We start from the raw sequence: 25,429 nt of genomic DNA, 5'->3' as shown, positions 1-25,429 counted from the left end.
TGTTTTGATTAATGCCATTAATGTTTATTTTTTATCAGTGTTTATTCCACTAGTCAACTAAATGAATATAACATAGCAAAGATGAATGCACATTTATTTATTGATTCAATAGATTTATAGCATTTTGAAAAAAAATTGTTCTGTTCTGTTTTTATAATAAATCTTTGAAAATCAAATGATGGATTAGACTTTTCTATGTTTTTATAACCTAAAGATGCTATGTGAAGGTTTGTAACAGAAAATAGTGGTTTTGATCTTGTCACCTTCTTTAATTGGTATAGAAAACACGTTTTTACAGAAATTAGTCAAAATGGATTTGTTGCGTTTTGGAACCAAACTCTTCAAATATAGCAAAACTGTAATAGCAACGTGTTGGTTTAGTATCACAGCCTGATCATTTTTTTGGTCACTGTGCTGCTCCTATCATTCCTTATTACATTACTAAATCAAGGCCGGATTAACAGAACATACAGTAGGGCCCTAAACATCGAAATCCAAACCATATATGTAACTTTTGTGCAATTATTGGGATTTTTTAAACATTTTTTAATTTAAGGGGTATCCTCTGGATCAAACCCATGACCTATGCATTGCTAACGCAAGCTACCAGCTGAGCTACAGGAATAAATGAAAGACTTGGACATTAATTAAAAAGGTGTAGATATTATACATCAACAGTGTCGAGAGCAATGCATTGGCACAGTAAAGGTCATAAGCTCAGATCCAAAAGTACAAATAGTGATATAAAATGTATATGCTAAAGTTGCTATGGATTAATGTGTGTGGCAAATGCACAAGCATTAAATAAGCTTGGACTAAGATATTTCTTAGTGTTTGGTTGTTCTAACAACAAATATACATCTTTTTAAAATATTTTATTTATAGAGTAAAACCCTTTAAATATTGTTGTGGACAATTGGTAGGGGTTTAATCTGATGTTTTTTTTTGTATCGGATGCATTTCACTCATGCATTATAGATTTGAAAGCATGCACAGTCGCAGAGCTTTCTGTGGTCGTGTGTGTCTTTGTAATCCCTGCAGATGTGGGAAACGCGCACCATGTGCTAGTGTCGGGTCCGAGCGCGTCCGTCCAAACAGCTGTGCGCGTGATAACCAATGACAAACAGCAGACGCGGTGATATTTAAACGTCGGCAGATCGCGCGTGCCGTAGCGATGCGATGCTCGGCGTTTCGTGCGCTGTGAGCGAGATGATGCTGCCTTCACGGAGTCAACGCGTTCACGGACCTAACTGGGTTTCAGGACACACCTGTGGCTGTTTTACCTGCTCCGCATGATGCCTTATTTCAGACATTTACTGGTTTTAATGGTCTGCCTGGGCTCGTTTGGGGAATGCAGAAATAAACACAGCACGAGAGAGAGGAGGTGGACGGGACCCGTGGAAACTCAGAAACATGGCACGTAAGTGGCATTACAAGACATTGCCATAAATCTTTTGATAATCTTGGATGGGTGAAGATGTGCGATAACTTCACATTTGCTGGGATCTGTTTGGTTCAGTAGAAGATTAAAGATGATGATGATGTTGATAGAGAAAAATGATGCAAATGATTGCAATCAATGATGTCTGTCAGGCATCATACTGATGAACTAAAGATTTGAGGTTAAATTGAATAATTTCAAACGAGATAAATACATAATTGTCTGTATTCACCACACTAGATTTGCATGAGTTTGGCTACAGTTAATGCTGGATTGTTTCAACCCACGGTTTGGTAAAATATGGATAAACACAACTACTGATTAAATTAACTTAGAAATTGTCCATATTTGATTTAAGTAACTCAGCATAGCTTGATTAAATCCATTGGTTTGGTTTGTCAATGTTTTACCCAACTATGAACTTTATAGAGTGTGTGCAGTACAGTACCTGTTTTTCCAGGAATGCCCAAATTACAAAATCTAAATTATCTTTAAAACAAGTTCTAATTGAGAAAACAAGTAGGCCTTACAAAAAAAATAATATGCATTTTTTTGACTCATGCATGACCCAAGAGGGGTTGCCAAGTTAACGGCTTAAACAAATATTAGCTTAAAGTCGCACATTTGTGAAAAAGCAGAGCAGGTATGACCCAACATCTTACACTTTTCAAAATCTTAAAGTTACCAAATTGAGAGGTTAAGTCATGCTGGCTGATTTATATATAAAGGTGCTTAAAAGGTTCTTCATAGCAATGCCATAGAAGAACCTTTTTTGGGGGAGGGTGGAATCTTTCAGTCATTTTTTTAATTAAAATTTTTTTCTTATGTAAAAAAATATATATTGTATTATTTTTATGTTACTTTAACTTAACAAATAAAGTTAATCAATTTCAATTTGTTTGTCTAAGTCAATACTTAAAATAGTAGGTTGAATAGACTTGCAAAACCAAGTTGTTTTAACTTTATGCTGCATTTTTTACAGTACATTTTTATAGTGTGAAGAACCTTAAAAATAAAGAGCTTTTGATGCCATAGAAGAACCAAATTTGGTTCCCCAAAGAACTTAGTCTTAAGAACCTTTTCCCTACAAAGAACCTATTATTAAACAGAAAGGTTCTTCAGAAGTTCAAGTTTCTTTATGGAACCATGCCAAAAATGGTTCTTCTATGGTATTGTGTAACATCTTTATTTTTAGGAGTGTTTGTGCAATAGGAATTTACTTGTATCCGAGCCTGCATTATGACCAGTGGCAGCTCGTGACTGCTCATCCGGGGGGCGCAAATTCAAAATATGTGTTTGGAGTGTCGTGTGTTGCTTGGGTTTTCAAAATATGTGTTTGTTGCGTTGTGTAAACCACGTGCATCATGTGTTTTCTCAAAATAAGCGCTTGCTGCAGACGTTCACAAAATACACTCAAGACACTCTTAAAAGTAAACTCTGATTACGCATGAGATTATGCGAGTATCTGGCAAACGCGAGCGTCTCTTTTATCATAAAACCTTTAGACGCATATGCAGCAGGCACTTATTTTGACAAGACACGTGATGCACATAGGATCACTCGACGCGCAGAACACATATTTTGAAATTACAAACCACACACATGATGGGTTACATACATGTTGTGACAAACTTCGCATTGAGCGTCCTCGAAAAAAGAAGTCACCGGCCGGCACTGCATATGACCAACGTTCAACGTTGAAATATAGTTGTAATATTGTCATTTCTTGTTTCAACGTTGAAACAACGTTGATAATGCTAAATGGTTGCAAATTGGTTAATAAAATGCTTAATTGAACTTTGGTTGAAGTAATGTCAGTTGTTTGTTCAACGTTGATTCAATTTGCAAAATCAAAGGTAATTCAACACTGATTCAGCCTCGTCCTTGACGTTAATTCAAAACAACGTTGAAATGCCTGCTGTGATATTAACTGTTTTTATGAAACCATACAGCCCAAGAAAGAACCTCTCATTTAAGAACTTGGACTTGTGCTGTATTATGAAATACAAATTTGTAAAAAAAGAAAAGATTAAATTCATGCGTTCAGAGATGACAATACTGCATTAGGTGAGAACTGTGGTGCTGAGGACAGGAAAAGAAAGTGACATTTGTTGATATGAACATCACAAAATGTACAGACTCATGTTTCGACCACCTTTATTAGCCTGATTCGTTTGACAGCAGGGTCCCTAAAATGAGGCCAGGACCTGGTAAGCAACTATCATCATCATGACCCAGACAGACGATACAACCACTGAACCGAACGCGTATCAGTGGCATGCCTGATCCAGCGTTCCTTACACAGACAAACAGCCACGTGCCGTACGCACTTTTCTCCCATCTGCCGAAGACTGTACTTGGTCGGCACCAAGCTGTCATGACAAATAGCTGGTACTGGTACATCCAACAGGGTTTCATGACTATTAAATGAAAACAAACATGTTGAAAATTACCATATCATTAGAGCACATAAGCCTGCAAATTTGCATGAGAAAATCCAGCAGTATGACTGCACACGGGGTGCCAATCATTACATGCTGGCTTTTGTCTGATGTACTCTCAACAGGAAATAAATTGCAAATGGCAAGAAGCTATGAGGAATGTGACAAGCCACTCGACTGCTTTCTTGAGTCTTTTAGGTTTCTGGGTTGGATCTGTCAGTGTGCATTATACCAGTTAATAAAAAGTTAATTATGGTCCCTGTTAGACTGAAATGAAACACGGTTCATCAAATCCAGTATTCAGAACTCCTCCGAGTGACTTTCAGTGATAAGATCTGCAGTAATTTGAAAAAAATAACAGGGCAGGCTGATGCTGCAGATGGTTCAATACTGCCTTAACAATTTGTTGATACAAGCGCCATGCATGATCCTAATCCTTCATTACACTTTTGTTGATGCGTTTTCATGGAAATTATGTAAACGCTGCTGGCTTTGAGAATTCAAGCTAAACCGTTTGTGTACAGTACACTCTGATAGTTTGCATGAAACAATAGGAAACGTTGTCTAAATTTGTGATATGAGATGTTTATGATTCTTTAAAACCTTTTCACAGCTCCCTGGCCAAGAAGCCACCAGACGTGACGAAATCACGGAAACTGAAAACTGAACAGTTATTGAAAGTGGATGACCATGACTTCACAATGAGACCAGCATTCGCAGGTCAGATTATTATTTTATTAAGTTATTATTTGTGATCTTTAAAGACATTTATGTAATGTGAATGGTCTGGCAAGATGAACTATTTATATCCAAACATTGTGCGTAATAGTATGGAGAGTATCAAGGGCAGTTATTTGACCAGGAGGCATAAAATCTACATTGGCTCCCTCTAGAGGGGTAAGCAACTATCTCACTGTAGTGGACTTTAAAGTCCCCATGACTTCAAAACTAATATTGCAATATTCATTATAAACCGTTTTCCCGTGTAGGTCATTATTTAAAAAAAAAATAATGTGCCCGCATAAATGAAGTTTATTTAACTAATACTGGGTACACACCAAAAGATAACCGAGTTGATTTTTGGCCCATTTCTCCCATTTCGACAATCCTAGCTATGCCCCGATTATCTTGATGGTTCTTATCAGATTTCCCTTGTTGTGAGGTGTGTTAAGAGTGTCTGAACCTTATCAGAAGAACGTCGGAGCCGCCCCGATCGCGAATCGTAAATATTAAACATGTTTAATATTTTCAATCAGAAATACTGATGTGTGAGGGGACCCCATGGACAAACACATGCACGCTCTGAAACGAAATAATATCCAATCAGAAAGCGAGATGATGGAAGACAGAAGCAGTCATGGTGCAGCACAAAGTGTACTTGATGCAATATGGACTTGTACAGACCATTTTCCCGCTGTCTCCACGACTTTACCCAAACCCTTTTATTTTTGTTCCCTTGAATTTTCTGTGAAAATCATTCCAAACACTTTCATTGAAATTTCTTCTTGCATATCGTCCGCCATGCTTATTCTCAAGTCTCACGAGATTTTGTGAGATTTCCTGTGTTCACAGTCGAGACTCTGGTTGAAGATCTGTTTGTGTGTGGAATAAAAAAAAACGGTTAAATCTAGGATTTGTTATCCTCATGTTTGTGGTCTTTCACATTTTGAAAATCTTATAAGATGTATAAAATTTTTTGGTGTATACCCAGGATAAGTGTTCTGGAGGAGCATGGTCATGTGATCCAACCAATCAGAGCAAACAAAAAGGTCCCTTTAAATCAGGGGTGGGGAACCCTGGTCCTGGAGGGCCACTGTCCTGCAGAGTTTAGTTCCAAACCTAATTAAACACACCTAAAAAATGTAATTCAAGTCTTCAGGATTACTTGGAAATGAAAATCAGGTGTGTTTGGTTAGGGTTGGAACTAAACTCTGCAGGACAGTGGCCCTCCAGGACCCAGGGTTCCCTACTCCTGCTTTAAATAGCCGTTTTTTGCAACATCCCTCCTCCACCCCATTTCCACACTCTTCTTTCCCAGTTAAAGAGGGGGATTAAAATTCCGAGCTATCTCATTCCCTATCGATTACATGTTAATGCGAACTCGTGATACTTCTGAAAAAAATCTGAAAATGTGGTGATCCTTCTCTGACGTCTGCAAGATGGCTTAGGCGGAGCTTCAGTTGACCACGCCCCCTCCAACTTTCAGTCTCTTGGGAGTTCCATCTTTAAATTCGTAATATTTCTAAATTTGTTTAATTGGACACACGTGCGTTGTTGTGGTTACATGTCTGTGTGGAACTTAACTTCCGATCTCTGTTTGTTTAATGATGCTAGTGGCTAAACTGAACTCTGGAACGAATACCTCATTGAAAATAACAAATGTTTCGGTATCCTAAAGACGAGGAGATCATGGATCATAGATCACTGCTATGTGAAGGGAGGTTTGGCAGCCGATCTGTAGTTAACATTGTATACATTAATTTTACACAGTAACGTTAGATCAGTGTAGTTTTTTGATACGCGTTAGCTGGGATTTGAACTAAGGTCATCTACTTTGTTTATTTTGCTTCACTGAAAAAAAATGATTCATTCAATTTTATTTTTTTAAGGTAAGTGGTCGCAATCAATTTATTTAAGCCACATTTAAACAAAAGGTTTTTGTTTTGTTTTTCTAATTTTTTTGTTTAAATGTAGCTTAAATAAATTGATTGCAACCACTTACCTTAAAAGAATTGAGTAAATTGAATGAATAATTTTTTTCAGTGTTGTTGTCAGAAATAAACCACTCTGTTTATTTGCGGAAGTTACGTTTGTTCCACAAAAGCCGTTTCTTAATGTTGCTACTGCTGAAATCGTCTATATCCGATCAATATACAGTGGAATACACTATTTTCCTCATGTGATTTTTCGTTTCACTCGGAAATACGTCACAATACGGAAGTAAAGTCGATCGCGACTTCCTGTTCCAGGAACAATGTAAAAAAGATTTGTTGGTTTAACTTAAAAACGTAAGTTACCTTGTTGCTTGAAAATTTTGAATTTAACTTAATAATATTAGTTAACTCAAAAATGTAAATAAAAATGGTCGCGTCAACTAATATTTTAAGTTGAGTTAACTCAAAATTTTAAGGCAACCAGATAACTAACTTTAAGTTGAACCAACTTTTTTTACAGTGATATAAGGATATGTGTGGGACAAGACGACAGGGATGAGGGAAATCCAGTAAACAAATAAACAAGGACCTTAGGGAACATACGGGCAAGGAGCTTTAAAACATGGTAACATTACATATACCGCACAACAATGGGGAAAACACAGTGAGCTTAAAAAATGGAGCTGATCAGGGCAATGTATGACAGGTGACAAGGAGCATTTGGAGGATAGCGAGGGATGCTGGGAACTCTCCATGGAGAGATGACTGTAAGGTAAAAACAGGCAGGTAGACAGAATGGGACCCTGCAGAATCCACATTGATAACATTGTAGTTTTTTATTTAATCCTGCAAATAAACACATTTTTAAACTTTTAGAAAAATGTGTAGGTTACAAATCAAAAGGCATCCAGTATGTGATATTGAAATGTTGATTTCTTTTGTACAAATGGTCAGATTTCCATGCTTCTGTTGAAGGTGAAACATTTACATTTATGCATTTGGCAGACACTTTCATCCAAAGTGATTTACAGTGCATTAAAGGTATACATTTTTTAACAGTATGAATGATGGGTTCAAACCCATTATTATACGCATTGCTAACTGTTTTGCAGCAGCATGCATTGCAGCAGCATGAAACATACCAAATAATAATAAATGTAAAAAATAATTTACATATAAAATAATTTATAAATATATTTGTTCAGAAAAGTATTCAAAACAGAATTTGTTTTGCATTGCGATAATGTTGAAACTCTTGTGTTGGTCGATGTCATGTCACATCCTCAAAAAAACAAAAGCATGGTGTGCTAGAACGTTTTAAACGTCACCATGCTCCGAATTAATTTTTGCATCCGGATTTACTTTGACCTTGATTTTTACATATTTCCTCTCCAAAGCAGTTCCTCATTAATTCCCTGGATGAATTGCAGACGTAGTTTTTTTAAAGCCCTGTGCCTGTCAGATGGAGCTATGCACACTGTGTGCTTTTTACATAAGTTTCACAAAATTGTCACTGTGATGACTGTTTGGAGAGTTAACAGTCAATCAACTTGTATAGCAACAGCTGGATGTGTGTACAGATCGCCGCTTTGGGAAAATGAGATTTTTAATGCGGAGATTTCTTCTAGTCTGCAGTGGAGCTCAAGGCTTCTCTTTGAACAATTGTACAGCACGGTTTCTACCCGTTAAGGTTAAAGCCTTCAGAATCGCTTTATTTTCTGTATAGAAATGCACTAGCAAAGCTGTCAGTGAGAGTGTTTGTACAAAATGCCAAGAAACTGTTTAAATGGGATTTTAAATGCTCATGTTTTCTCCGGTTCTCACATGAAAAGCAAGCAGACGTGCACACCTCTTATGAAAATTACCCATGGTTTTATAAGTGTAATTAGTTTAATTTGGTTACTTTTCAATAAGGGATAAGCCAGTAAAGGTGTTTACAGTACATGCTTTGAGAAACACTAGACAAAAAGACTACTGTATACACAGTTTTATATTATTAAGCAAAATCGATGAAAGATTGTTTCATATTATGTAAACACACTCGGCGTGTGTTGCACACCCTGCTGTTGCATTTATGCTGGCATTTTGTTTATGCACCGCTTGCATGCATGCGCAACATGAAAGTCCATCTTGTTCCCAGTACTTCTTTACTGATGTGTTTCTGTATAGAACAAAGGGAAGAGATGCTTCAGCATTTTGATGCTGTGAATAAAGTTATCTAAAAAGGCTTTCGTCTGGATGTTCCGAGTCTGCATATGTTTGGGAATTGCTGATGTGACAGCAGGGGGTCACAGCAAAGGGGAATGAAAATAGCCCAAACAGATTCACCTCTTCAGCTGCTTTCACAGTCCCACCATTTTTGTGAGAGATGCCGCATCTGTTTGACATGGAAAATCTCACAATATGAAATCATACAATCTGATTTTGTTGTTGTCATCATATTTACTTTATTATTATTTTAAAGAGTCAGATAAGGATTGCTTTGCAAAATTACTTGGTGTTCCTGTAGCTCAATTGGTAGAGCAAGGGTTAAATGTTAAGAGAATTAAAAACATTTTTGGTGAACTATTCCTTTAAGTTCAATGGTCATGTGCAAACACACATAAAATGTATAGCTTGTAATGCAATGTAAGTCGCTATATACTTGCATCGAAGGGACATTGTCTTAAAGGGACACTCCACTTTTTTTGAATATTGCAAATTTTCCAGCTCCCCTAGAGTTTAACGTTAGATTTTTACCGTTTTGGAATCCATTCAGCCGATTTCCGGGTCTGGCACTACCACTTTTAGCATAGATTAGCATAATCCATTGAATCTGATTAGACCGTTAGCATCACACTTAAAAATAACCAAAGAGTTTCAGTATTTTTCCTATTTAAAACTTGACTCTTCTGTAGTTACATCGTGTACTAACTGTGGTTCACACCAGACGCGAGTTCAACGATTTGCGCAAGTAGTTTACATACAAAGTCAATGCAAAGACGTGATCGGACGCGGCCTCGCGCGAGGCAATGTGAATGACGCGATTTGGGTGACGCGATTGCCGCGAAAACACGCGGTATTCGCCTCAAACACGCCTTCACGCAAGTTTAAAATATTTAACTCAAGCGAAAAATTAGCATGACACAAAGTTAAATCCCGCAAGTTATCTACAGCGAGCAACACGATGCTACGCGTTTAGTGTGTATGTAGCATAAGACTGATGGAACATTAAAAGGTTTTCTAGGCAGATATGGCTAGGAACTATACTCTCATTCTGGCGTAATAATCAAGGACTTTGCTGCCGTAATATGGCTGCAGGAGGCGCAATGATATTACGCAACGCTTGAGAAATAATCCCCTTGGTAACTTTCAATAGCAGGGGACTATTTTCGGACACTGCGTAATATCGTTGTTTTTTTGCGCAATGCTAGTGGTCTAATCAGATTCAATGGATTATGCTTAGCTATGCTAAAAGTGGGTGCACCAGACCCGGAGATCAGCTGAATGGATTCCAAAACGGTAAAAATCAAATGTTTAACTCTAGGGGAGCTGGAAAATTAGCATATTTTCTAAAAAAGTAGAGTGTCCCTTTAACTTAGGCACATAATGCCACTTCACAATACTTGACACTCGCTTGCTTCATACGTCAGGTAAGACTCACAGTACTTTCATCAGACCTAGCATTTCACCCTGACATGCTAAAATACATTCGTTCAGGTAATATAGAAAAGCAAATATTATCATAAAAAATTTGTATTTTGTTTGACCCTGGTGTTTTTGTTTTCCCACTGTGCTTCTAACCAGCAGGTCCACCAGCTTAGAAAGACCATGCTGGCTGACCAGGTTTATCAATTGACGAACATCCTGCTTATGTTAGTTCATGCTGGTGCTTTCAGCGGGCAAGCGATGTTTTGTTGTGTACTGTAGTTGTCGCTGTCTCATCTAACTGAAAGGTACCTCAATGTGCCATGCATACCGAATAAATAAGATTTACTTCAGAAGCGAAACAGAATTGCTAATGCATGACTGCAGTTTCGTTTAATCCAGTGAAGTTCAACTGATGGTGCATAAAGCTTATACCTAATCCTCCACACGGGGAGTATCATACATTGATGAGCATATAGCACTCATGCTGGGTTTATAGGTCATAAGAGTAGTGTATGCATTTTTATAATGGATTATACATGTTAAGGATTGATTTATGTTGGCAACATACGGTTTATTCATTCTCCATTTGCATATTCATCCAATGTGAAATGGTGCCTTTAGTATTTTCCAGATGTTTCATATTCCAAGTAATGTGAATTAGGAGCATCCTTTAATCAGATATGAATAGAAATGAAGATCTGCACAGGCTGTAGCAGTTCCGTGTCTCTGTATTTCTCACAGACAATCATTTTTTAATGCAGTGGTATTTTGGGGGGTTTATTCATGCACCACGAATAGCATTTTTTTAAAGAAAAGGTGAAAGTGCTTACATTCGGCAAATAAAGGATCAGTTGTCCTTACGAGCTAAATGAAACAAGAATGGTTATAATCACATTACATTTTGCTGCTCTGATGTTTTTCCTGAAAGACTTAAGCAGTCCACACTGCTCGTCCATCTGTAGGATCTGTTATGGACTGGAACGTTTTGGATCTAGTGATGAGATTAATCTGACAGTGGTTTGTGATGACCGGCCGGTCAACCAAACTATTGGATTAGCACATGCAAATATGCCCCGTAGACAGCTGGTTTAAAGATCACCTACTGAGCAGGCATCACCAGGCTAACAGCTGAACACAGTTACCTCAGTAACCTCGAGAAAAAAGATTTTTTTTATGATTTTTCAATAAGGGTGATTTTAAAACTATGTGCTTTGATACAATTCAAACTGACTTACAACTGTAAAGTAAGGAACCATACTGTATGGGGTGAAGCAAAGCCCCTGAAACCCCCAAGAAAGACAGACAATCATTAATAAACATTTACATTTACTATCAATAACTAACTGAAAAAAGATCTTTCTTAGCTCAGGAGGTTTGAGGCATTATACGAGTACTGAGCTCTAAAATGAATGTAGATTGTAGTAAAAAGTTTGAGTTTGAAATCTTTAAAAAATATTGATTGTCAAAATACTGACTTTTGATTTTAGACTTGGCAAATTTGAGCTCACTTTGTGACATTGTTGATCTCTTTTTAAACTCTGTAAAAAAGATTTGTTGTTTCAACTTAAAAAATAAGTGTTCATGCTGCCTTAAAATTTTGAGTTAACTCAACTTAAAAATAGTTGACTCAACATTTTTACACAGCTGAGTTTACACAATTGAATAAACTCAAAATGTGAAGACAGCACAAACAAACACTTGCTTTTTTTAAAGCAAAAAAATTTTTTTTACAGTGTAATGGACATTTATGAGATTTAGGCTTCATCCAAAAACTTAGGCAGCTGACTTTGTGCCTCGCTGCCTCATGAGTCAATGACTTCGGAGGCATGAAGGCAGCTCAGAGAAACTCTTTTGGACACACTTCATAGGCAGCGTGTTTGAACTATAAACAGAGAGCGCCTTTGTGATAACTAAACACATATTTGAAAACTACAATACTAATTTCTCACTAGAAATGCAATAAGGTGTAAAAAGTGAAAATATACACTTATTTACACTTAATTTTTTCTCCGGCTGCCATTTTATTTTTCGAACTCGACCAGGCGCACACGCATTCAGGGTTCCCATGGGTTCTTGAAATCCTTAAAGGAATAGTCTACTCATTTTCAATATTAAAATATGTTATTACCTTAACTAAGAAGAGTTGATACATACCTCTATCATCTTAGTGCGTGCACGTAAGCGCTGGGGCGCGCTGCGACACTTCGATAGCATTTAGCTTAGCCCCATTCATTCAATGGTACCACTCAGAGATAAAGTTAGAAGTGACCAAACACATCAACGTTTTTCCTATTTAAGACGAGTAGTTATACGAGCAAGTTTGGTGGTACAAAATAAAACGTAGCGCTTTTCTAAGCGGATTTAAAAGAGGAACCATATTGTATGGCGGAACAGCACTTTTGGGAGTACTTCGACTCGGCGCAGTAACACCCTCCCTCTCCCATTATGAGAGGGAGAAGGGTAGCGGATTTTTCAGGCGAGTTGAAGTACTCCCAAAAGTGCTGTTCCGCCATACAATATAGTTCCTCTATTAAATCCGCTTAGAAAAGCGCTACGTTTTATTTTGTACAACCAAACTTGCTCGTATAACTACTCGTATAAATATTAAAGAGATATCATCATGGGTCTATAGTTTGCTATACAAAAGTAGGTCGGTTACAGTTCTAGCAATGTTGCATCTTGCTGCAAAAATATAAAAATGTGTCACAGATGTGTTTAGATTCAATGCAGTTCATCATTCAATCAGAATTTAGAGATAAAAGAATTGCCATGCAGGGTAACAACTTACGATTGCACAGCCACAGGTTTGCATCTATCTTCATTTTATAACAGCGTTATTGGGGCTCATCCAATAAACATTTTGAGTCAGAACTTTATATTTCATACGTTTATTTTTTAAATATCCTATATACACACCTTGAAGCATCAACAGACCGGCAGTATCACAAACATCAATTCTCTAAATCAACATTATCAGATAACCTAAAATGATGAGAAATGTAGCAGCAAAACTCAGGGTCATCCTAATGGTTTCTATCAGCATGGGGTTGATTAGTTTGGACAAATCGATTTCCTCTAGGAGCTGTTTATCCTCACTGAGGCCGAATTTTGTGATATCCTTGATGGTGGAAAATTGACTGGATGCTTCCAGCGGATGTTGGATGTAAATCCTTCACAATTGTGTATGTGGATTACATAAGAAATCATATTTAAGATTACATATTAAAGTCATCTATGTGGACCCACATCAAATGCATTTTCGATATTAAGTAATGTATGCACTTTTCCCAAAAGGTTTTTCGATAAGTGACATAATGGCAAGTTTCAGTTGGTGTCAGTATCATTTTGAGCTTCAAAATTTAATCCACCATTTAGCATCTCCAGTAATCTCGTCGGATTACTAGAAGTACAGTGGGAGCGGCGGGAGCGGCCTGGAAATCTCGTTTCGAATCTGTCCGGCATCTCCGAATCATCCCTGTCCATATGTACAGGCAGCCCCCTACTCATTTACCTAAAGGTCTTCCTTTCTGAGTGCCAGATACTGCTATTACACTAATCCTGGTGAAGAGCAAGGGTTTATTTTTGCTCCAAAAGACCTTACAAGTGAAGCGCAATGTATCAAAGCTGCAGTTCTGGTTGAACGCCCTGAGAAATGACTGTTCTCAAAAAAGATTTCCATACGATCTGTCAGATGTCAAAGCAGCTGCTAAGCCCTTTGTGAATAGATCTGCGGAAAGAAAAGTCATTCAGATGTACACGTGAGGAGGTATTTAATGATGCTTTTTTGGTGAACATGGTGCTAATTATGAACGCTATGAAGTTGTTAGACTTCAACAAACAGAGAGTGTTATGAAAAATTAATGCGTGACATGTGCAAAGAAGGTTGAAAGGCATCGTGATATAACAAATGAGAGGTTCATAATGTGATTCATAAACTGTTTATGTTGTATCATTGGGTTTTTCAGGTCCTGCTATTCCAGTTGGAGTTGATGTTCAAGTGGAGAGTTTGGACAGTATTTCAGAAGTAGACATGGTAGGTCATCCTTAACCATATATGTTCACATGTGCTGTATGGTTTAACATAACAGAACAGGTATTACCAAACATAGAACATTGAAAACAGTATTATTTTAGACATTCCTATTCTTAATCCTATTATATTAAATTTCTTACATGTTATGGGTGAATCACACAAAAACATGACATTTCACATTTCACCATTACTGTATAAAGTGATGAGGTATTACATTATTATGGTAGCTTTAACTTAAAAATGTACATATTTATAACATATTTAACATTGCTTAAACATTGCATTTTTCGTGCAACATCAAAAAATTACATGGTTAAGATAAATTTCATACGTAATATACATTTCAAGTGCAATGATCAGTACAATATTTATCAGTAAAAATTAGCAATTTTTAATACTTTGATAGAAATGTAATGAGAATTATAAGTTAAGTAAGCTGGTATAACATATTTTTAATAAAGAGAAGGTTTAGTAAACTCAAATATTTGTGTAAATAGAATAAAATTGTGATTATGCATAATAGGTAAGCATAACGCAAAAATTGTGCATATACATTTTGAATATTTTAAGTAAATTCAACACATAATTTTTCACAGTTTAAATTTGAAGATAAAGGTTTGCATCTATCTTAAACAATAGATAAAACAATACAGTATTTTACATAAATAATAAAATGTTGGTTTTTATGGTATTTTTATGGAAAATAAGACAATTAATGAAAATAAATGAGAATGAAAAGAATGCCAAAATGTAAAAATTGCAATAATTAAAAACAGGATTCATCTATTTGGTAACACTTTACTTGATTAAAATTAAATTGTCATCATTAAATCATTAAAATGTAATTTAGTGTTAATACTCTGTCATATAGTTTTATTACTTAACCTTCTCTTTATTAAAACAGCGTTATGAATATTTTTCCTGACCTCAACTACAGTGGTACAAATATAATTTTTAATTAAATGTCATTAAGTGTTAATACTCTGTCATATAGTTTTATAACAGCGTTATGAATATTTTTCTTGACCTCAACTACAGTGATACAAATATAATTTGTCATTAAAATGTCATTAACTCTTTCACCGCCAGCATTTTTCATGATTTTCACAAAAGTTTAATGCCTTCCAGAAAATGCACCTTTTTAAATATATAAACATATACTATATGAAATAAAAGAACAGACCCTCTGCTTTCAAACAAAAAAATCAGTTTCATCCTACCTTAATGTGTTCTGTTTTTATCACCTCTCAAATATGTGTAGGTTTCATCAAAAACACAAAATTTTGAGCAAAAAGCTGGGATAATTCCATTTTTGTGAAGGACTTTTGATAGATATCTTTATAACATACAAGGGCATACAGCTGTTTGCCCTAGGGCAATACTTCCGGTTTTTATAAGTTGCCACCTGGTGGATAATAGCGGTATTGCAGATTGACGAGATATCTCGTCAATGGCGGGGAAAGAGTTAAGTGTTAAACGGTGCAGTGTGTAGGTTTTAGCGACATCTTGTGGTGAGGTTGTGAATTGCACCCCTCCCTTTTGAATCACAAAGAGAAGCTAAGGTAGCCGTCATAGGACAAACATGTCATTGTCTGAGACAACATAGTGGCAAATGTGCTCTGTAGAGTAGTTTTTCCATTTAGGGCCACTGTAAAAACATGATGCTGCAAAATGGCGGCCTCCATGTAAGGGGACCCGCAGTGTATATAACTAAAAATGGCTCATTCTAAGGTAATAAAAACAATACAGTTCATTTTGTAAGGTCTTTATACACCTCTGAAAACATAGTTATCTATATTATGTTGCATTGCTGTCAAAAGATCATTCTAAAATATACACACTGCACCTTTAATACTCTGTCAAATAGTTTTATAACAGCATCATGAATATTCTTCAGTTCATAATGTTTTTTTGTGTTTAACAAATAAAATCAATAATAATAATTAAAATTGATAAAATTATATTTTATTGCATTTGGAGACCAAATCCCCTAAAATTAAATGAAAACAGTACAATAATGGGTTAAGCCATACAGCGGTGGGTCCATATTGCTGGAAACAGTTGATTACATCAAATTAATTTATTAAATTAATTAAATGTTTTGTTAGTTTTTTCTTCTAAATGTCAGAATATTTCAGAACCCTCTGTGTGAGGAAGAACAAGTTCTGTTAGTTGTCAGATTTTTATGTATTGTACACATACATAAAGTTGAGTATAATCTTTTGACGTGTCTGTTGCATTTTGTTAAGGTATTAAAAATTATTTGACATGGTATTAACCCTTAATGATATTTAAATGACTGTTTATTGTAATGTTGACCCATATAGCTAGGTAGTTTCTTTGATAATTATTCTGCTATGTCATGTTTATAACAGATTTATGACAGATTTCAAACAATGTCGTCTTTGCATTAAAAATGTCATAATTAAACAAATGGTGTAAATCCTTAGCTGGCAATCTAAATAAGAAAAATAGAGAAAATAACAGAACAAACCCAAAACAAAACTCAAAGCCGTAACACACTTAATGACAGTTCCTCCTTCACGTTCATGTTCATGACACGTCATGTCATGATTATGAAGGTGTCATGTCATGTCTTATGAACATCCCTTCAAGTAAAGTGTTACCATTCCAGAATAATATTTTTTTATTTCTTTACTTTATCCCTGGCGTGAAATATCACTGAACATCTTCAGGTTCTGTGAGATCACCCCTCATGTTTGTGACTCTGGTGGGTTTTTGCACATGTTTTTGGCTGTATTGCAGTTACTGTTTCACAAGGGTATTCCTATAAAAAGGCATGCTGAGCTTCTGATGGCAGAAACTTTGATCATGAATCTTCTGTCTGTTTCTGTTTTAACAGTATATGACACCAATGCTGTCAATCCCTTCTTAAGTTTTATACTTCCTTCTAAAGTCTTTGTGCGATGGAACAAAGAAACTGCTGTGCTATTGTTGACCATATATAATCAGTGGATGCTAGAAATGTTTATGGTTACATAACCCCGAAATAAAATAGATAATGTGAGTGATTCTGAGAAGCATAGCTGTCATATAACACAAAAGAACGAGTGATATGTACTCAGACGTTCTATTTAAAACAAACTACAAAGAAAATGACACTTTTTCAAAATATTTGCATGACATCGTGTTTTAAGAAAATAGGTGAATTTCAAATCAGCTGCCAAACATTGTCATACCTGTTTTTAAAGAAAACAAAGCTTACTTCTGGGAATATTTCATTTTTTACATTGTGACATTATTTTCATGACAGGGAAGCACAGCCCCCAATTCTCATTATTATAATGGAAAAAAGCTATAATTTATTTAATGAAGTATTTAGATATTACGGTAGTATTGGTAAAAGGTATTGTATTAGAATGAATGAGAAAGAACATTGAGAGTAATGGGAATAAAAAATAATTAAATGTCCAGGTGCATTATCATTATCATGAGAATGATGTCACAGTGCAAAAGTCTAATTGGTCCATAGTTTGTTGTTTTCATTTTGGAGTAAAACATGTCATTATATATATGACCCTGCCTGTGAAAATATTGCCTTGATATCTTTAATATTGACTCAGTAAGGTCATGCCAAAAATTAAAATGAATGTGAATGATAATCAAATTTGACGCTCCTAATCTCATTATTATATTATGAGACTTTAGCTTGGATTTTATAGACAGGGTCATATACAATATGATGTCATGAAAGTTTTTTTTCTGAATGGCATTATCAAAAAATATCATAATCAAATTAATTGTGAATATGTTTTGCTCTTAATTCCTTACCATACCTCTCCAACATTGTAGGACTTCACGATGACCTTATACCTGAGACACTATTGGAAGGATGAACGGCTATCCTTCGCCAGCACAACAAATAAAAGCATGACGTTTGATGGGCGACTGGTGAAGAAGATCTGGGTTCCTGATGTGTTCTTCGTCCACTCAAAGAGATCTTTTATTCATGACACCACCACAGAAAATATCATGCTGAGAGTGTTTCCAGACGGACACGTTCTATACAGCCTGAGGTAAAAAAGCAGAAATAAAGCCCACACGGTTTCTGTTATAATAAGTTTCTGTACTGTATATAAAGAGCACAAGAGAGAGAAAGAGATTATGTATGCATCATTGTATGTGTTAATGAAATGCATGTATAACATTTCACCTCGAAGCAACTGAAATTTCCAAAAAATATGTGCTTAGAAAACAAAATCATGTCATTGGGCTTAGACATTTGCCTGCTGCTGTGCTGTGGTGTTAAAATTAGATCCGTGCTTCCGGCCTGTGATGTTTTTCCTCTGTCTTTTGTGATGCGAAAATTAGGCCAAGCTACCTGCATGCTGGCTATAGCCAGGGTCTGAGTTCAAAGTCATTTCAGACCGTATTCTAGCTCCAGGGACACTGCCATTATTGACAGGAGCGGCCCAGATTATTTCCACTGTCCGACAAATGATGTGCACAAGTGAAGAGAAATGTGGAGGGAAAAATGAGACGGCCTTAGTGTCGATTCAATAATGGTGACAGTGTGCCATTCTGGACTAAAGCCTGGAATGTAGTCTGTTTTTTACCTGTATGCGAATGTACAATGTCTTGCAAAGTATAGTTTATTTGACATGCGACAAAATGCAATGCATCTCCTGAGCTACATACTACTATAGGTGCATGCGTGACCTATGCAGGGTCATAGGGTTTTTCAAATATCCAACGGTGAGCGTACAGTATGCAAGCACTCTTGTGATGGCGAAACTGTCATGCACGGACCCTCGCGTATGCCAAAAAAATGGATAGACCTGCATTTTAGTTTTTAGCAGAAGAGTTTGTTCCAAAGCTTAAGGGGACATTTCACATGTAAATAAATCTTTGGTGTCTCCGGAGTATGTATGTGAAGTTCTAGCTCAAAATACCCCATATATCATTTATTATATCATGTTAAAATTGCCACTTTGTAGGTGTGAGCAAAAATGTACCGTTTTTGGGTGTGTCCTTTTAAATGCAAATGAGCTGATCTCTGCACTAAATGGCAGTGCTGTGGTTGGATAGTGCAGATTAAGGGGCGTTATTATCCCCTTCTGACATCATCACAAGGGAAGCCAAATTTCAATTACATATTTTTTCACATGCTTGCAGAGAATGGTTTACCAAAACTAAGTTGCTGGGTTGATCTTTTTAACATTTTCTAGGTTGATATAAGCACCTGGGACCTAATTATTGCACTTAAACATGAAAATATTGTCATGATATGTCCCCTTTAGAATAAGTTTAGTGTTGTACCTTTTCAAGCATACTGTTAGAAAATCATGGATTGGGGTGTACAAAGTGAATATAAACTAAAAGCATTGAATCAGCCGTATAGATTGTGGCTTTAGACGTCTATATCAAATATAATCCCATATTTGAAAATAAGCCTATCATTTGCCTACAGCCCACGACAATCCATTTTATAATCAAATTTGTCAATCTGTCCAAAGTAGACTTCTCTAGCTTTATTCCACACATTTTTCGGATTACGTCTTCCGCACAACAACATTAGGTATTCAGCCTGAGGAAAGATTGCTCATCGTGATTCTTGTCTCCAGGGTCACGGTAACAGCAGCCTGCAACATGGACTTCAGCCGTTTTCCGCTGGATTCCCAGACTTGCTCTTTGGAACTGGAGAGCTGTGAGTTAATCCCAAGTTTGTGGTATTTTTAGCACAGCACGCACTCAATCCACCCCGCCAGGTTTGTCCTGACATGGATCCTTGTTTTCCAGACGCCTACACGGATGAGGATCTGATGCTGTACTGGAAAAGTGGAGATGAGTCTTTGAGTATAGATGAGAAAATCTCCCTCTCCCAGTTTCTTATACAGAAGTTTCATACTACCTCTCGACTGGCCTTTTACAGCAGCACAGGTATTTGGGGATTTTTAGTAAGTTGTGTTTTTTTATAGTACGGCCTAGAAGATATCCAAGACGGTTAAGCCACACTTTTTAATGTGTCATTGCATTAGATACAAACATATCAAATGTACAGTAGTACCAAACAACTTAAGATAGACTTTATCTCATTTTTGCAATTGTTAACCAACGGGTGTTAAAGGGATAGTTCACTCAAAAATGAAAATAATGTCATTAATGACTCACCCTCATGTCGTTCCAAACTCGTAAGACCTCCGTTCATCTTCGGAAACACAGTTTGAGATGTTTTATATTTAGTCCGAGAGCATGTTGACCCTTCAATAAAAATCTACTTACGGTATACTGTCCATGTCCAGAAAGGTAATAAAAGAAAAATGTGTTGAAGCATCGAAAATACATTTTGGTCCAAAAATTACGACTTTATTCAGCATTGCGTGAGACTAAAGTCAAGTGACTGCAAGTGACTGCAATGACGTGGATGACGTATGACGCGGCTGACATGTTATCTGGTGCGCCCGAACTTTGTTTACAATCTGAGGGAGACGCACGCTGTAAATTTGAAGAAAAAAACACTGATGTCACATGGACTACTTTGATGATGTTTTTATTACCTTTCTGGACATGGACAGTATACCGTACATAGATTTTCAATGAAGGGTCAACAAGCTCTCGGACTAAATATAAAACATCTTAAACTGTGTTTCGGAGATGAACAGAGGTCTTACGAGTTTGGAACGACATGAGGGTGAGTCATTAATGACATTATTTTCATTTTTGGGTGAACAATCCCTTTAAAGTCATCCGGTGCGGTGATACATTCATTCCCTAAAAAAAAACTAAAAAAAACAAGCATGCATCGATGAACAAGGCAACTGAATATATTCACAATAAAATAGACTTATCATGAAAAGCAAAATAAGACAAATTTTATCATTTTATCCTTCTGTCTCTACAGGATGGTACAACCGCCTGTATATAAACTTCACGCTCCGCCGCCACATCTTCTTCTTCCTGCTCCAAACTTATTTCCCCGCTACACTGATGGTTATGTTGTCGTGGGTGTCCTTCTGGATTGATCGCAGGGCTGTTCCAGCCAGAGTTTCACTGGGTAAGATTATCGCAGTGGCATCACTACTGCTTGCTGTGTGGCGTGACACTCCTCCAGAGCTTAACATGATGTGATGATTTTACCCAGGTATCACCACGGTGCTCACCATGTCTACAATCATCACTGGGGTGAATGCCTCTATGCCCAGAGTCTCCTACATCAAAGCTGTGGATATTTACCTGTGGGTCAGTTTTGTATTTGTGTTCCTGTCTGTCTTGGAGTATGCAGCCGTCAACTATCTGACCACAGTTCAGGAGAGGAGAGAGAGGAAGCTCAGAGAACAAGTAAGAAAGCAGGTAAAAATAACAATGACTGGTGGAAGTGATTGACATTTAATTACTTTCTACAAACTGAGTTATGAAGCGACACCCACGCAATTTGATGTACATCAGATAGCAATATCTGCGGATAACGGTAGAGAAGTAAAGGAGCTAGAAAATGAAAAGCATTCAGAAAAAGTAAACAAAAACAATAATTGTGAGTGTTATCATGGTCTTGGCAGATTGAGTTTAGGGAATATTCTCACCCTTATTTTTTTCAAGACAACATTGAAATCGAAATTGGCTTTTAACCTCCTAAGACCCGAGCTTTGTTTGGTCTTTTTTTTTCAGATTTCTTCCAGGTATTTTGAGGTTAGGAAGAATCAATAAATATAATAAGCAAATATTTTTCTTTGAACATGAAGCAGTGTAATTGCCCAAGTTTGTGTACAACAGGTTCCAGTTAAACAAAATTAAGTATTATGGTGCAAACAACAAAAAAATGTGTCCTTAGAGGTTAACTTTGTATCTACTGATAAATGCCTAAATGTTGAATCATACTAAGTGCAGTATACATACTATATACTACAGAAACAGTAGGAATAAAAGTACTAAGAAGTAGAAGTAGGGTATTATTTATGCCATGGTTTTTGCCAGGCTGTAATATAAAGCCCACTGACAATTGAAAAGAACAATTATGTTTCTCCCTAACTTCCTGTTTTATAGGAAAAATACATACAGTAAACTGTGGGTGCATCCCAATACGAAGACTGGATCCTTTGAAGGACGTATACTTCGAAGGCGTGAACCCAGCCTCAAATTCAAATTGGGATGCACCCAATATTTCACCCCAATTGTATGTTTTCATAGGAAATACATAAACAAAGTCGCACCACAACTTTTTGTTTCCATAGGAAATATATAAAGTATGTCCCTTCCCACTATATGAAATAAACATAATCACACTTAATGAAAAGTGTGTTGAGAAATGGAACCTATTATTAATTACAATGAAATTATTTAACCAAACCAATATTTCCTGTGTTGCTCGAGTGATGTAATGTTGCTTAGGGAGTCAGCAATCACCCTATTAATGCCATAAAGTTTAAGGGACACTTCAGTTTTTTAAAAAATATGCTCATTTTCCAGCTCCCCTAGAGTTACACACTTGATTTTTACAGCTTTGGAATCCATTCAGCCGATCTCTGGGTCTGGCAGTACCACTTTTAGCATAGCTTAGCATAATGCATTGAATCTGATTAGACCATTAGCATTGCGCTAAAAAATAACCAAAGAGACTTTGCAGCTGTAACATGGCTGCAGCAGGCGTAGTGATATTATGCACTGAAAATAGTCCCCTTGGTTACTTTCAATATCAGGGGACTATTTTCAGGCAGTGCGTAATATCATTGCGTCTGCTGCAGCCATGTTACGGCAGCAAAGTCCTTGATTATTATACCAGAATGAGAGTATAGTTCCTAGCCATATCGCCCCAGAAAATCGCAACTTTTAATTTTCCGTCAGTCTTAGTACACGATGTAATTACAGAAGGGTCAAGTTTTAAATAGGAAAAATATCGAAACTCTTTTGTTATTTTTTAGCGCGATGCTAATGGTCTAATCAGATTCAATGCATTAAGCTATGTTAAAAATGGTACCGCCAGACCCGGAGATAGGCTGAATGGATTGGTATTTCCAAAAATGGTATTTCCACATAAAATGGAGTGTCCCTTTAATTTCAGCTTGTTTATTAACTGTTGGTCCACTTTTTTTGTCTCTCTGGGTGTTCCAGTCATTGCCCTGCACCTGCGGTATGTCCCACACCAGGACCATGATGTTGGATGGGACCTACAGCGAAGCTGACACCAACAGTTTGGCCGGTTACACAGAGGCTCCCATGGTTCCAGAGGAGGTGATGCCAGAAAAGCAGGAACATATGGTGGTTCACCTGTCAGTTAGCAGTGAGTCCACCACCACCAAGAAGAAGGGCATTCGCGCCTTTCGCATTATACAGAACACGCACGCCATTGACAAATACTCCCGTATGATCTTCCCTGGAGCCTATATCATCTTCAACCTTATTTACTGGTCTGTTTACTGCTGAACACGCTCCGACCACAAACGTCTCAGACTCTGATGGACTTGAGATTTATATAACCATCATTCAGATTTTTGGCTGCACATCAAACATTGGCTAGTGTGATAATAAACGGAAACTGCATTTGTCATTTTTCATACTTAATAAGATGGGAATAAAATGAAAAGATGTAAATTAGGAGGTTTTTCTGTTTATACAGACTTAAAGGGATAGTTTACCCAAAAATTCTCTCATGTTGTTACAAACCTTTTTGAATTTCTTTTTTTTATGAACACAAAAGAAGAAATTTTGATAAAATAGGTAAGCGCAGAGTTGACGGTTCCCATTGAATTCCATTAGATTTGTTTTTCCAACTATGGAAGTCAATGGTTTCCACCAGCTGTGTGCTTACCATAATTTATCAAAATATCTTCTTTTCTGTTCATTGGAAAAAAGAAATGCAAACAGGTCTAAAACAACATGAGGGTGAGAAAATTATGTCAGAATGTTTTTATTTTTTGGTAAACTATCCCTTTAATTTACAGGTTAATTTAGGGCTTTTCAGCTTGATGAAGAATTACATGTAAAACACATCAGATTTTGTATGGGCTTATGTATTTAGTTTTTTTGAATATGTGTACAGCAAGACATTTTGTTGTTGGCTTTTGTTTTAAATTATTTTCCACTTTGCACATTTTACACCTAAACAACTAAGTACTTTTGATAGATATTTAAAAAAAGATGTAAATGATGTTGAGCTCTTGAATAGCAGTAGTTAATAAAACGTAAGTAAAACGGGCAACAAAACAGAAACGAAATATTAGTGGACCTTTAACTTGATTTATCCCCACAACATGTAATGTATCATGTATAAAAAATTATTTTGCTGTATGTATGCATATGATGCGTGTGTGTGTGTGCGTGTGCATGTGTGCGTGCATATTTCACACCAATGGATTTCCTATGCGACCATGCAAAAATCCTTTAAAAAAAGTTTTTACTGTGACACATCTGCATGCACGTTAGTTAACTGATTAAATATATTTTAAATCAGATATATTTCAATATAAACCTACTTTGCCATTATACCATATAAATGTTGGGTATAAAAGTTGTTTAAGTAGGCAGTCAGTACAGACTAAATTTTAGTTTGTGATGAAATTAAACGAATACGGCTTGAAACTGCCTTACAGCATGTGCAACACTAAAGGTGTCTATTCACGTTTTATTTATTAAATTATTTTCTAGGTGGAATGATTTTATGCACAGAGGCATCACAAAATCTTGAAATGTTTGTCACTATGAATGAAAATACTGTGAACTTTATATGTGCTTGATGGTTTTGTTATTACTTATTTAATGGTCACCAAACCATCACATCTGAAGTAAATTCAACTCAGTAGGATGCTTCTGTAAATGGTAAAAAGAATGTAAAATGTGTTAACTAGAAACAGATGCAATGTAATAAAACATGTTTATATAAAAAAAATAGATCTACATGTCTGATGCATACAGATGAAAGATGTTATTGTCTTACTGTCTATAGGCCTACAAATAGAGTGCACCTGGCATGGGACACCATTCAACATCACCTGCCTTTCGATTTTACTGTAGCAACACACTATTGCCAGATTCATTAGGGGTCTCCATATATTGTTCTTAACACACATTTTATATGTTTAGTTTTTATTTATTTTAAATATTTCATTTTTTTTTCTTAAAATTGTGCCTTTTTTCATTTAAACCTTTTTTTCATTTTTTTCACTGAAGCCATGTACTATAAAGCAAAACTTTAAATGTCTTTTTTTCCACTTTTCATGGAAGTTATGAAAATGTTGGCCCCATTGGCTGTACTCTCTAAAATGTTTTTTTAACCCAA

The 25,429-nt window shown here is 36.3% G+C and overlaps 1 protein-coding gene across 2 annotated transcripts; it reads left to right on the top strand.

Annotated features, from left to right (window-relative positions):
- The first annotated feature begins 981 nt into the window (after positions 1-981).
- On the top strand, positions 982-25,004 carry gabrr2a (gamma-aminobutyric acid type A receptor subunit rho2a). Of its 2 annotated transcripts, none has more exons than XM_073812444.1 (9): positions 982-1,420; positions 4,496-4,602; positions 14,132-14,199; positions 18,013-18,236; positions 19,785-19,867; positions 19,960-20,100; positions 21,062-21,214; positions 21,302-21,498; positions 23,266-25,004. In XM_073812444.1, the coding sequence occupies exons 1-9, from the start codon at positions 1,293-1,295 to the stop codon at positions 23,575-23,577; spliced, it is 1,413 nt and encodes a 470-aa protein (XP_073668545.1). In that variant the 5' UTR covers positions 982-1,292; the 3' UTR covers positions 23,578-25,004. The 2 variants fall into 2 exon arrangements, with proteins under 2 accessions (XP_073668545.1, XP_065104928.1); XM_065248856.2 differs by having other exon boundaries at positions 21,302-21,510.
- The last annotated feature ends 425 nt before the right edge of the window (positions 25,005-25,429 follow it).

This window comes from Paramisgurnus dabryanus, chromosome 17, assembly GCF_030506205.2.
Source record: "Paramisgurnus dabryanus chromosome 17, PD_genome_1.1, whole genome shotgun sequence".
In the NCBI taxonomy this organism is placed as follows: domain Eukaryota; kingdom Metazoa; phylum Chordata; class Actinopteri; order Cypriniformes; family Cobitidae; genus Paramisgurnus; species Paramisgurnus dabryanus.
This window is presented reverse-complemented; position numbering and strand designations above follow the sequence as displayed.

Excerpts from the sequence above, each read along its gene's own strand:
- gabrr2a (XM_065248856.2), top strand. The coding sequence starts at position 1,293 with ATGATGCCTTATTTCAGACATTTACTGGTTTTAATGGTCTGCCTGGGC. Across the intron at positions 1,421-4,495 it reads GAAACTCAGAAACATGGCAC|CTCCCTGGCCAAGAAGCCAC; the intron begins GTAAGTGGCATT and ends ACCTTTTCACAG. Across the intron at positions 19,868-19,959 it reads CTCTTTGGAACTGGAGAGCT|ACGCCTACACGGATGAGGAT; the intron begins GTGAGTTAATCC and ends CTTGTTTTCCAG.